Raw genomic sequence first — 14,295 nt, 5'->3', positions numbered from 1 at the left:
AAGTTAGGAACCACACTTGGGACCCTATTATAAGCCTTGAATTGTCATTAGCCTATGGTAAACTTGTATCTTGATATAGATTACATTAATTTCAGACATAAATTTCAACAATATTATATCAATGGTCTCTGGCACATACGCTGGCTAATCATAAAATGTTTGCTAAATGGATGGAAGAACAAACAAATGAGAAAATTTTTGGAGTATCATATAGTCACAATCTAAAACTCCCTTTATTCATGTTAAAAAGAGCTCAAACAAATGAGAATTTATTGAAGATAATGGCATTTTGTAAAATCATTTTGAATTCTGTTATGGTGGCATTTTAGTTTTGGAATTTTCAAATCTTGATTTAAGAGGCTTAGTCTTTTACAAGAAATGGTACAGTGCTTATTGGAATCACTTTAATTATTCCAACAACCTTATTTTGCCTTAAGTAGAAAATGGCAGAGAATGCATTACCCGCTATCTTGAGAGCAATCTAAAAAGTACTACGTTATGATACCAGAAAGCTTACAAAACAAAACTGGAGGCTGACAAAATAAACTCCGAAACCATGAAAATTTGCTCTGACAACAGCTAACTTTCACAAAAGACTTTAGAGGCATTTAACAGTAATACATTAAGGAAACACATGTCATTGCTAAGAAACTTGGGGGGGAATGTTTCTTTTCCCAGGGAAAAACATAGCCACAAGACCTAGCTCTTCTCTTTGAAGATATCAATGAAAAAGGAAAATGTTGCTGCTGTATCAGTAAACAAGGGATGCTGGAGCCATCAAGTCGCTACAGCCACCCTGGACGGTGAGCCCTGAGGGGGCTCAGGATGGAGAAAAGCGGGACACTGGCCCCAGACAGCTGAGGTGCACAGCAAAGGAATGACTTCAGTGAGCCCAGACTCCTGCATCTTCCCATACATGTTTGTCTCTAAGTTGTGTCCAACTCTGCAGCCCCCAGGATTGTAGTCCTCCAGGCTTCTCTGTCCTGGGATTTCCCAGGCAAGAATACTAAAGTGGGTTGTCATTTTCTTCTTCAGGGGATCTTACTGACCCAGGGATCAAACCCACGTGTCCTGCATTGGCAGGCGAATTCTTTACTGCTGAGCCACCAGGAAAGAATTCCTGAAGAGATCTGGCTTTAACAGTCATCTTTTGAAGTTTCAGCTACCAGGTCTTTGTTGCCAAAAGGCCTATATGTCCCGGCTCCTCCCTCATCTCTTCGGAGCAGTCTCTCAGAGCTATCTGACATGCCGTGTTCTGGCTTGTCCATTTTGTCAGCCAAATAAAACATAATCCTCAACTTTTTTTTTTTCCAGTTGACAAGAAAAGCTGACATCTTACCTTCTGCTAGGGATGCGAAAGCATTGATGAGCCTGGCCGTGTACTGCCGTACCACCTCACTCTTGGATTGCAGCAGCTGAAGCACACTCCTCTGTGTGGGGTGGGGGGCGGACATCAAAACGTCAAACGAGGAAAAACAATGGAGGTAAACACAAGTGAGAGAGAAGCCTGTGTCTGCTCTGAGGGTCTGCTGTAGTCTCCCTCTGCGTGAATTTATTAGGTGATTCAGTTTTGATTTCCAACTGATCTTTTCTATGACTTGGCAAAAGGAAGTTGTTCAAGTCTTTTGGACTCTGTGGGAGAGGGTGAGGGTGGGATGATTTGGGAGCATGGTACTGTAACATGTATATTATCATATGTGAAATGAATCGCCAGTCCAGGTTTTTTGCATGATACAGGATGCTCGGGGCTGGTGCACTGGGATGACCCAGAGGGATGGGATGGGGAGGGAGGTGGGAGAGGGGTTCAGGATGGGGAACACATGTACACCCGTGGCGGAGTCATGTCAATGTATGGCAAAACCAATACAATATTGTAAAGTAATTAGCCTCCAATTAAAATAAATAAATTTATATTAAATTTAAAAAAAAGTTGTTCAGGCCCAGAGTAGAAGAGTTAAGTATTCAAAGCATTTACAATGATGACTGACTCCAAGGAGGCAATGCTGTTTGCTATTATTGTTGCTGATGTTTTTCCAGGTAGAATGAATGACCCAGCACACGTCTAATTTTGCTCCTCCAAAACCACCATAAAACCATCAGTAAATGGAGTTTTTAAGGAGACAGATATTTTCCAGGACAGAGAAGATAGCACCAGAAACCATGACAACACAATTTTGGGATCAGGAATGCAGGATGATAACACACTCAGCAGACCCAAGAATGCCAAACAGGCAATGAGGAAGGAATTACCCGGTTTACATCACTTAATTCTCAGAAGTCACCAGAACTGGAGGAAAATCAAGAAGGAATGAAAGCTATAGGATCAGTAGCTCAGTCCCACATGCTGCTCCTGCTCTGTGTCCTCCTGTGCACCCCACACCACACACCTGGGACGCTCTCTTTTGAGGGCCACACAGAAGGTCTCTGGATGGAGAACACCAGATGCAGGTGAGCAGAGCTTCCACGTCAAAGCAGCAGAATAAATGCTCAACAGCCACCCCCTCCTCCTCTCCTAGCTGGCTCCCAGAATACTGGCAACCAAACCCTTACCTACCTGCCTATGAACAGAGAAAACAAGAGAAGAAATCAACAAAATAACTCGAGAAAAGTTCCCAGAATTACAGCTGTCAGATTGAAAGGGCTCAAAAAGTGCTCCCCCAAAATGAATTAAATACATATCATGAAAGACATCAATGGGAAATTCATTAACACTGGTGAAAAGGAAAAGACTCAACATGCTTCTAGAAAGAAAAACAAAAACAGTTCACATACAAAAGGTCAGGAATTAGAAAGGCTTTGGACTTTTCAAGAGCAACATTGAAACCTAAAAGGCAGTGAAGCAATATCTTCAAAATTCTGAAGGATGATTATTTACAACCCAGAGCTCTACACAAAGAATAAAGGTATTTTCAGACGTACACAGCCTCGAAAAATATACTCCCCCAATCTATCCTTTCTCTAGAAGCTATTAACTAAAGGCTGTGCTCCACCAAAAAGACAATTATAGAATGTTGGAAACAGAGATCCAGTTCAGGAAAGGGGTGAAAGGAATCAATATATGTTTGGTGGAGAGAGATTTCCAGAAGGCAGCTTTGGCCCAGAGGTGGAGGGCCACCAGTGCAGGCTGAATGACTGACTCAGGAGAGTGGCATACTGAAGGCTGTCACCCCCAAGATGCCTACTGCCATTGTGCCATCTTTGTTTAGGTAAAAATTTTATTGAAATATAACACCCATCAGAACATTGCCCAGATCATGAGTATACAGCTTGACAGGTTTTCACAGAGTGGACATGTGGCTAATGGACAGTCACATCAAGAAACAGAACAACAACAACAAAGGAACGGATTATCCAAATCCCAGACGCCCTCCGAGGGTCCTCATCTCAACCAAGGGCAACATCTCTCCTGGCTTCTTATATCGTGGGTTAGTTCTGTTTTAAATTTTTTATTAAATAAAGCCATGCTTTGCCAGGAGCCGGCGAGAGACATTCCACTTGTGACAAGCAGGTCCAGCCCCGGCTATGCTTTATTCTTTTATATCTGACTTTTCTCATTCAATATCATGTTTGTGAGACTCATCCATGTTGTATGCTGTATGCTCCCTCCCATGGCTCAATGCATGAAAGGGAAAGAAAGTGCTATTTGCTCAGTCATGTCCGACTCTTCGTGACCCCATGGACTGTAGCCTGCCAGGCTCCTCTGTCCATTCCCTTCTCCAAGGAATCTTCCCCACCCAGGGATCAAACCCAGGCCTCCTGCATTGCAAGCAGATTCTTTACCATCTGAGCCACCAGGGAAGCCCAATGGCCCAATGGCTCAATATATCCCATCTTAAAAATATATCGCAGATGACTTATCCATTCTACTCCTGATGGACATTTGGTTATAGCCAATGTTCTGGTTCTTATAAATACTGTTGCTATGAACATTCTTATACCTCTTACAGTTGAACATATGGCATACTTCTGTTGGGATTATACTTAGGCATGTTTCTGCTAGGACACAGACTATGCAGTTGTGGTAAATACAGCCAGGGTTCCACAGTAGCTCACCATGTAACACATTTGCAAGCAGAGTGCGACATACCTGGACTGGTGAGCCCAGACTCATGTGCACTTGGACAGCCCTGCCCACATGCTGGTGAAGTTTCAGCTCCCCTTCCACACCCTGCTGCGTGGACCAGCTGTGGAAAGTCTGTTCACCCGACAGAAGTGTGATCAACTCCTGAGAACTATGAGCAGACCAGGAGAGCTTAAAACCCAAATTAGAGCGCCTCACCATTCCCCTTGGCCATACATACTGCTGCCAGATAACCAGTGCCTGGGCTACATTTCAGCCCTGCCAGATGCCCTGTGCTTCCCCAGACTCTCTCCTGATTCTAACTACCAATGTCCCCAGAGGAACCAATAAGAGCCCAGGGGAGCTATGTCTAATTATAATCTAGCAATTTTGTTCATGTCACCTTCCCCTAGGTGCCTTCATCTAACCTGGAAATAGTACCCATTCCTTGCAGAGTAAGGTTTGTACTTGATACTCAGCAAACCCCAAATCAAACACTATTATTCTGGGGACATATGCAAATGAGGGTACTATAAAGAAAAATAAGGAACTGATTAAGACAAGAGTGAGGATGTGCACACCCATGTTCAAAGCAGCATTATTCACAATAGCCAAAAGGGAGAGGCAACTCAAGTGTCTGTTGATACATAAACGGATAAACAAGCTGCGAGACAAATACTTATATCCCAATTTATTTTGGTGTCGTGGTGACATGGCATCCATGTTTCCCAAGGAGTTTCCCCATTCTGCAGATTCTCTGACATCTTAAGATAACTCCAGCTCATTTCTTATTGAAAAGTAAATAAATAAATAAGCCATACCAATAAAAAAAAAGACTTGAGGAAGATATGATATCTTCAGTGGCTATAAAGATTACAGCCTTTTGACAAATATCATGTATCATAAAATCTAAGACACTTTTTATTAGAGGACGTATTTTTTTATGCACAACCAAGAAAGAAAACTGCACTGCCAATTAAACTGTAACAGGCCATCGGCTATTCTTATAGATGCTAGCGTGAGGCAGGGGGAACTGCATCTTAGATTCAATGAAATATCATAATTCAGAAACAATCAGTATTGAATTCTGATTCAATTCAACTGGATTTGAGTGTATAAGTCAGGAGAGTATAATTCAGCTGCTTCAGTGCCTAATTCAGCTAGATTCAATGTCATTGCTGCTGCTGCTGCTGCTAAGTCGCTTCAGTCATGTCCGACTCTGCGCGACCCCATAGACGGCAGCCCAACCAGGCCCCCCCATCCCTGGGATTCTCCAGGCAAGAACACTGGAGTGGGTTGCCATTTGCTTCTCCAGTGCAGGAAAGGGAAAAGTGAAAGTGAAGTTGCTCAGTCGTGTCCGACTTTTAGCAACCCCATGGACTGCAGCCTACCAGGCTCCTCTGTCCATGGGATTTTCCAGGCAAGAGTAATGGAGTGGGGTGCCATTGCCTTCTCCGAATGTCATTGCAAATACCAACAAAAAAAAAAAGGTTAAAGAAAATAACTCTAGAATTTGAGAGACTATTTTTCATACTTAACACAACTCTTTCATGGGAGCAATAAGATTATGTACAAAGAAGAAATGCAAAACCCTTCAGGGTTGCCACGTGTGTACACAACACATCATGTGTGACAAGCATCCTTGAGGGGCTGTTTCATCAGGTTTCAAAGAGGTACAGATACTCCACTCCCTTAACAGTAGGGAGATGAAGGTTTTAGAGCATCCTAGATAAAGATGCAAGTGAAATAATGAGACACGGTATCCTCTCATGTAGGCCACAGCCAAGCTCTCGATGCTCCTCCGGTGTGGGAACAGGTGCTGAGAATGTGGAAGGGGCTGGGGGTGGGGAGGAGAACCACCACTGTGGACCCCTCTGCATTGGGCGCTGAGTCACGTCCATCCCCCATGTGACCTCGCACAACCATCCCACAACCTCCCAAGGCAGGTGACTCAGTGGTGGGAAAGCTCCCTGAGGCGAGAAACTTGCTTAAGGGCGTTAGCCAGCTGTTGGTGGGGCAGAGATCTGAGACCAGTTCATGTCCTTTTAAACCCCATACTTCCCCCAATGCACCATTAGACCCATCTGGTCCAAAGCTCTATACAAATAGTGTGGAAGACATGTGTAAAAGTCAGGCCCAGATGAAAACTGGAATCTGCTTCTTTACCTTGCCCATTCTAAGTCCTGCTGAGTTTTCAGACTCATGGTAAGCAGTGGCATGAGGGCAAGAGCAGAGACTTTGAGGAAAAAAAAAGAAAAGAGATGCAGAGTTGAATCAGGCAGTACTAGCTTATTTATTAGGACTCTGCATTATAAGTGAAAAGTGGGCCAAAGTCCAGGGTGGACAGCAGATCTCAGAAGCTAACAGAAGCCCCAGGCTGACATATGATCACTCTGCTAAAGACATGCATAGAAACGAAGGGCCTCCTCCTTCTAAGACCCTCCCCAGAAGGGCAGGCCCCGGCTGGGCGCTGGCCCGTCTCCCACCGACCTGGCTGTGGCTGTGACAGTCCAACAGGTCGTTGCTGATGTAGGCCTGCAGGACGGTCTCCCTCTGCTCTCCAGGATGTGATGTGGTCAAGCGCTAGGATGAAGAAAAACAAGAGTAGCGAGGTCCAAGTGTGAATGTGGGGAAAAGGCATTTTCTCATCACAGGTGGCACCAGTAACCGTGCCTTTCACCAAACCAAAAGAGTAACACCCAGCTGGGCAGCTGGTCAACCAGCTGACATATCAGTGAATGAAAAATTACAGCGAACCTCCTAATGGGTGATGTAGGAGTCACCTAACACACATACGCTCCTGAGCAGTGAAAGTGGAAAATGATGGGACTGCAAGGGACCAGATAAGGGAGAGCTCCCCAATGCACGGAGGGTTTTGTGTTTTTTTTTTTTTCCCCTGAAAGTGGCTCAAGAGTTGGTCCTTGAAGGATCAGCAGACTCTCAGGCTTCAGGGGACGTGTGAGCGTGGTGTGGGGCTGGGATGCGTGGTCCGGCTGAGGGAGGTGCCCGACGGGGAGGGCTGTGAGTGAGCGCCGGGCCCACAAAGCACACTCATTCTATGGGGGCCTGCACAGCACCGCTGAGGATACTGTGTGTGCGTGCATGTCTGTGTGGGGCACCCCTGGCACTGCCTTCCCTTCTCTTTCCCAGTGCCCCTCTCCTTGGTGGCTTCCTTGATAGCTCAGTTGGTAAAGAATCCTCCTGCAGTGCAGGAGACCCCAGTTCAATTCCTGGGTGGGAAAGATCTGCTGGAGAAGGAATTAGGCTCCCCACTCCAGTATTCTTGGGCTTCCCTTGTGGCTCACCCAGTAAAGAATCCACCTGCAATGCAGGAGACCTGGGTTCGATCCCTGGGTTGGGAAGATCCCCTGGAGAAGGGATAGGCTACCCACTCCAGTATTCTGGCCTGAACAATTCCATGGACTGTATAGTCCGTGGGGTCGCAAAGAGCTGGACATGACTGAGGGACTTTCACTTTCTCTCCTTGGCCGCAGCGGGTCCAGTCTCTCTGACACCTACCTCTGGGGACCTGCACCGTTCAGTTCTGGGTAGTCTGCCACTCTGTCTTCTCACCCACGTGCTGTTCACGGTCACACCTAGGGGCCACCGCTCGTCTGTTGAGTTTGGAGGCCTCTGCCGGGCTAGTGTGGTGGGGCTGAGGTAGGGTGCTGGAGGGGTCTCAGACAGAATCTTATAAGGATCAGTGTGTTTTTCCTGCTTGTTCTATGACAATGTCATTCAGTAAGCAAAGGAACACCAGGTCTCACCATGAGGCTCACTAGCGTAGACCAACAGCGAGAACACAGTGGATAATCCAAGAGCCCCGGGGAGGCTGGTAACCAGAGCAGTGGCAAACCTCCAGGCAGGTTACTCTCGTCGCCTCACCCACTCCAGTCAACTGGACAGAGCAGACATGCTGACTGGTCGCTGGACTCTTCCTGCTAGTCTGGATGCATACGCAGAGTGCTCCCCCAAAACACATTCCCGGAAGTGCTACCAGCCATCAGAGTGCACGTGAGGAGAGCTATTTTTATCCAGAGATGGGGAAATGACACAAAGGCATTTTGATGTCAAGATAGCCTAAAATGTGGGGATCCCTGAAGATGTCTGACACTACTGTGGGTCAATCAGAGTAGACTGTTCAGTTAAGGAGTGAACTGGTGTTGGCTTGCACCAGTTGTTCTCAAAGTGTAGTCTGGGGAACCCTGGGGGTCCCCAGAGTCCCTTCAGAGGGATCTACAAGGTCACAATTATTTCTATAATAATACTAAGATATGTTTTGTCTTTTTAATGATCAGTTTCTCAGAGGCTAGATGAAGTGTGATACTGTGACAATGTAGAAGCAGAGATGAGAATTCAGCTGTCCTCCATCAAGCCAGACATTAAAGAAATGTATAAAAATGCAAAACAATGTCAGACTTCTAAATTTTTTAGTTTGGAAAATAGTTATTTTTCATAAAAATGGTATTTATGTTATGTCCTCGGTTTATTAGTGTTTATTTATTTATTTTTATTCTTTGGTCATGCCACGTGCACGGCATATGAGCTCTAATTTCCTCAACCAGGAATCAAGCCTGCTCCCTCTGCAACGGAAGTGTGGTATCTTAACCACTGGACCACCAGGGACGTCCTATTATTGTTCATTTTAAATGAATTAATAAATATACATTTTCTCAGTTTTAACTGCTAATACTATAAATTTTGGCAGAGAAAAATTCACACAAAACCTCTTTGAGTTCCTCAGTAATTTTTTACCATGTCAAGAGGTTTGACACCAAAGGCTTGGGAGTCAGTAATTTTTGACCCTGTCAAGACGTTTGAGACCAACAGACTTGGGAATCACTGCCTTAACTGTGATCAATCTGAAGACTGGGAAGAAAAGCAACCCTTTATTTATTTACTTGTTCATTTTTATTTATTCATTTATTCATAACTGGGTCTTAGTTGCAGCATGTGGGATCTAGTTTCCTGACTAGGAATCAAACCCAGGCCCCCTGCACTGGGAGTGAAAAGTCTTAGCCACTGGACCACCAGGGAAGTTTCCATTTATTTTTTTAATGACGCCTTTTTTTTTTTTTTCTTTTTTTGCTTGCCCCTTGGCAGAAGCAGTGCCCTCTGTAGTGGAAGTACGGAGTCCTAACCACTGGGACCCCCAGGGGATTCCCAGAAAAGCAGCTATTTAGGCTTTATTTTCCTTAAAGACTTAGTAAGTTTTCTCTCTTGATGTGGCTACATGGGAATACCTAAATCCAGAGGTCTCTGTGGGGGCCAGTATGAGAGGGACACCGAGCTCTAACATGCTAACGCCACCATCTGCGGGTCTGGCTCACAACCAGGGAAGGGCCAGAGGACAGGGTGGCTTCAGGGCCTGGAAATTGCATGTATCAGATCATCAAGTGAGGGTAATGGCAGCTATGATGTCAATATAAGGGTTTGTTTTTTTTTTTTTTTTTAGAGACCACAGTGATCATCAGAAGCTGGTTTTTTAATTTTAGCTCTTGGTATCAGCAGGCAGCAGGAAGAAAGATTTTGAGAAGATGGGTTGAAAGATACAAGCAAGGGAGCCAGTCAAGAAAACCAGCGTGGTCTTTTTTTTTTTTTCACTTCAAGAAAAAGGTACGTACCCAGCGTAGAGCCTGCAACAAGAAGGCTTTCAAGCGGTCACTCCCCAAAATCAAATCCTTCTTCAGTTTCTCATAATCCAAAGAGGGCAGTAATGGGACATCCTTCAGTTTCCTGCTCAGCAACACAAGTTCAAAGAGAAAGAAAAGGGCACAAGGGCACATTCATTATACCTCCTGAGTATCATGACGTCCCATCTCAAGTGGCTCTGACAGACTGGACGGGCAGGGGTCCACTTGCTCTCTCTGTGCTCCTGGCATCAACTCCAGGCCTCCACTGAGAGGGCTGGGTTCCAGGCCCCCATCCCAGCTTCAACGGGCTCAGCTCTGCCTCTCGTTTATGTACCAAGATCTATAAAAGTTTTCCTAAAACAAGGAGTCTGCCTAATGGCTATGGAAATGACTGCATGCACAATAGACCAGGGCTCCACCCCATGGGGATGAAATAGCCTTGGAGACCTCTTAACTTCCCATCGAAGTTCTAAGATTATGAGCAAAATCCAAAGTCTTATTAGTGTCAGCAGGCCCCTAGGGTCCTCCCTAAAAACCTGTCCCCCTCAAGCCTGAGGGACAGGCTTGGGGGGATGCGAAGGATAGTGAAGTCAAAGTTGCTCAGTTGTGTCCAACTCTTTGTGACCCCATGGACTGTAGTCCATGGCATTCTCCAGGCCAGAATACTGGAGTGGGTAGCTTTTCCCTTCTCCAGGGGATCTTCCTAATCCAGGGATCAAACCCATGTCTCCCATATTGCAGGCAGATTCTTTATCAGCTAAGTCACAGGGAAGCCCGAAGGACAGACCAGGGGTCAGAAAACAACCCTGAAGATGAGGAGCACCTCAATGACCCTCCAGGAGGTAGGAGGATGTGGCCAGGAAGCGGCAGTGGGGACATGCCGGTGAAGCGGGTAGTAAGTAGGACAATTTGCAAACCCTCCTCGAGAGGACCTGAGTCAGACCTCAGGCTAAGGCAGGTTTCAAATCAGACAGCTCTCTGTTCAGAGATCTATAAGGTGTTGACGACCCGACAGCTGCATTTGGTTCACCAGAAATGGAAGGAACCATCTTAGATGCCTTGTCTTTAAAACAAGCAACCTCACATTTTGTTTTGTTGAACAAAAGGACATTGGAGTGTACAGAAAAATTGAAAACTGAATGATGTCTGGACTGTCTCAACGTTAATTTCCTCACTTGAGTGTTTTACTACAGCCAGATGAGATGTCACCACTGGGGTCTCAACTTCAGGTGCATCTGTAATTATTTCAAAACAAAAAGACTAAAAACTAAACAAAATATGAGTCTTCTAGTACTGTGCAGAGAATATTAATATTCAATGAGGATTCATTGAGAACTGAGTAAAAAGACTAAAGATGTAGGGTTTCATTTGTTTTTAAGGGTGGAGTAAAAACTGGGTTAATATTTCTGGGAGGTAGGATTGGGGGTTCTTTAAATTTTCTTCTTCATATGTTTCTGTGGAGTCAAAATTTCTATAATGAGCATGTATTACGTACATTATAGAAAAAATTTACATGCTAGGTTATTTTTTGGCCACACCATGTGGCTTACAGGATCTTAGTTCCTCGACCATGTTGGAACTCACACCCTTGGCTGCAAAGTGCAGAGTCCCAATTGCTGGACTGCCAGGGAATTCCCTTAATGTTAGTTCTTAAAAGACAAAATGAGATCCTCTTACAGTGCCCGGAAGAAAAAGCTAGAAAAGAGGCATCGAATGGGGTCTCAGTTAACATTCTTGGGAAAGATCATCTTCAATTTAAAACAAACAAGTGGTAAACCTCTGTACATGGCACATTGATTATTTTGATCTTTTTTCCCAGAGGCAGATACTACTGTGAGTTTAAAAAGTAATACAAATATTTTAAAAATTACAATTATAAATAGCTGGCCAGTATTCTTCAAAAGTGTCAAGGCCACAAAAGACCAAGACTGAAGAAGGATTTCGAAGTAAAGGAAACTAAGATGTGACAGGACTAACATGTGTGATCCTGGAGTGAATCTCAGTCCACAGAAAGGACACAATGGAACAACCGGTAAAGTGTGAGTCAGGCCTGCGGGTCAGCTGACAGTGCTGAGGCAGCATTAATCTTCTCATTTTGATAACTACACTGGGCTGGTGTAAAACAGTAGCACTGGGAATCTGGGTGAAGGATATATGGGAATTCTCTGTTTTGCAACTCTGAAATTATTTCAAAAGTAAAAAAAAAAAAATTTAAATTCAAACAGGCTTTTTCTAGACAAAAAAAAGTTCCATTTTAAAAACCAAGTTTGATGATGTTCCATAGCTGGGGAGCTTCTACTGGAAAGAGGAAAAACTGTCCTATTTGGGCCATATTTACTTGCCAATGATGGACTGATGCTGATGCCAAATCTCCAACACTTTGGCCACCTGATGCGAAGAGCCAACTGGGAAAGACTAAGGGTAGGAGGAGAGGGGGCGACACAGGATGAGATAGTTGGATGCCATCACTGCCTTGGTGGATATGAGTTTGACTGAGCTCTGGGAGATAGTGAAGGACAGGGAAGCCTTGCATGGTGCAAAGAGTTGGATATGACTTAAGAGACTGAACAACAACGGCAATATTACCAACTAAGTTGCTCAACAACCTGGCATTTCTGTGGTCCAGCCACTCTCCCAGGGTCCCTGAGGAAACTGAGGTATAGAGAGGTATAAAAGTGGTCCAAGGTCACAGAGTCTGTGGCCAAGGGGGTTTTAATGCTGATAGTCTGTGCTCATAAGCACCACATTCTAGAGCTACCAACCAAAGTGAACCAAGTGCAGGGTCCATGTCGGGCTCAGGCAGGATGGAGGGAGGAGGAATGCTGTATGAAGCGCAGGTGTCTGTGTAATCTCACAGCACCCAGCCCACCGCATCCCCCACTTCTCGCCACCCAAGGCTGGCTCACAGAGTCACCAGAACCCACCCTAATCCTCATGTCCACGCCAAAGGTTCTTGACTTCCTTGCTACTGCAACACACATGCCTGATGAAGCCCCCCCTCCCCCGCCCCTGGGGGACAGCCTAAGTGACCTGGGCAGGAATGCTCCAGCACAACACAGACCCACCCTGCGGCCCTGGTCATGGTGTGAATCAGCAGAGAACGTGAAATGTAAACACTGCAACACTCCGTTGACTGCCTTATGACAGGAAATTAAATTGATCTCTATAAAACATTATAGGAAAAATTCAATGATTTTTTTCCATTTGATGCTATCTTTCCAACATAAATAGAAATAACTTTAAAAGACATTTTTATAAGTATTTTTTGGGACTTAAAAAAAATCTTTATTCCAAACATATTTGATAAGTATTACTTATAATTACTGGTATTTCCTTTAATACCTACATGGAGCTCCAGCTAAGTAAAGGAATTCATCTAAATTAGGCAGTTAAAACGAGAATTGATTAAAAGCACTTGGAATTCCATTTTTACCCACAGCCATTCCCCTTAATAACAGTTCCTCAGAGCAGTTACTTACACGGGTGCCAAGGAGGCTCTTAACATGGTTGAAGCCTGCGGGGGAGGGGCAGAAGGAAACAGATTTTGTGTTAAAACACTGACAGCAATGTGCTAACGCCCAGTCACTGTGGTGGTACAAAAACAACAGATTTGCAAAGTTTTTTATCCACCAGATTCTCCAACCATAATCAGATTCAATTTAAAAATCAGCCCAAGTTCAAGTTCAGTGACACCTTACTGATGCATTTCCCAAGCTACGTACCCTTAACTTGTTGCTAAACTCCACTCCAAAGAGCACGCTATAAAACCGCGGGTGGGTTCACCCTGACCAAGCTCTTGGAGGAACTTAAAGCTGCCTGGTCAAAGACATCATAAAGAATAAAAGCAATGGAAATCAGTTTATTATCCTGGTTTTATTAAGATTTTTATCTTTGAATATGAAAATAACACATGCACTTTGCACCAAGTCAAACACTATAGAAATGTTTATAGGAAAAATTCACAAGCCCCCTCCCATACCACTCCCTAAAGGGGATTTAAAGATTCTGTCTATAGGCCAAATCACAGCCTACTTTATGGGCATGTCCCATTTATTGTCTTCTTGCTTTCTTTTTGCCATATTAAGCATGCACTACAATAGACAAACAACCAAGTGCTGTGAATGGCACTCAAACCAACCATAAAGGACGTTTGAGCAAAGAAGGGAAATGTGAAAATCTCACTGGTATTACATGATACTAAGGACTTAGTGTTAATTATATTTCGCACTGTGGTTATGTTTTGTTTGTTTTTTAAAGCCCTTATCTGTTTGAGATGTACACTGAATTATTTATAGGTAAAGTAATAGTCAAAGCTATGGTTTTTCCAGTGATCACGTACGGATGTGAGAGTTGGACTATAAAGAAAGCTGAGCACCGAAGAATTGATGCTTTTGAACTGTGGTGTTGGAGAAGACTCTTGAGAGTCCCTTGGACTGAAGGACATCCAACCAGTCCATCCTAAAGGAAATCAGTCCTGAATATACATTGGAAGGACTGATGCTGAAGCTGAAACTCCAATACTTTAGCCACCTGATGCGAAGAGCTGACTCATTGGAAAAGACCCTGATGCTGGGAAAGATTGAAGGCAGGAGGAGAAGGGAC

The 14,295-nt window shown here is 44.4% G+C and overlaps 1 protein-coding gene across 8 annotated transcripts in view; it reads right to left on the bottom strand.

Moving 5' to 3' along the window:
* The window catches only part of ARMC9 (armadillo repeat containing 9), a 179,153-nt gene that overhangs the window by 116,050 nt on the left and 48,808 nt on the right, over positions 1 to 14,295 (bottom strand). For all 8 annotated transcript variants that reach the window (XR_011562129.1, XM_070773908.1, XM_019978475.2 and 5 more), the window contains 4 exons: positions 13,173 to 13,207; positions 9,685 to 9,796; positions 6,551 to 6,643; positions 1,340 to 1,430 (listed from right to left, as the gene is read on the bottom strand). Coding sequence is in view for 7 of the 8 variants with exons in the window: in XM_070773908.1 (XP_070630009.1) it covers positions 1,340 to 1,430; positions 6,551 to 6,643; positions 9,685 to 9,796; positions 13,173 to 13,207 (331 nt within the window). In the remaining variant the exon portion in view is untranslated. The remainder of the gene's footprint in view (positions 1 to 1,339; positions 1,431 to 6,550; positions 6,644 to 9,684; positions 9,797 to 13,172; positions 13,208 to 14,295) is intronic.

The sequence above is a fragment of the Bos indicus genome, chromosome 2, assembly GCF_029378745.1.
Source record: "Bos indicus isolate NIAB-ARS_2022 breed Sahiwal x Tharparkar chromosome 2, NIAB-ARS_B.indTharparkar_mat_pri_1.0, whole genome shotgun sequence".
Lineage (NCBI taxonomy): Eukaryota > Metazoa > Chordata > Mammalia > Artiodactyla > Bovidae > Bos > Bos indicus.
The sequence above is the reverse complement of the archived record's forward strand: the minus strand, read 5'-3'. Positions and strand labels throughout refer to the sequence as shown.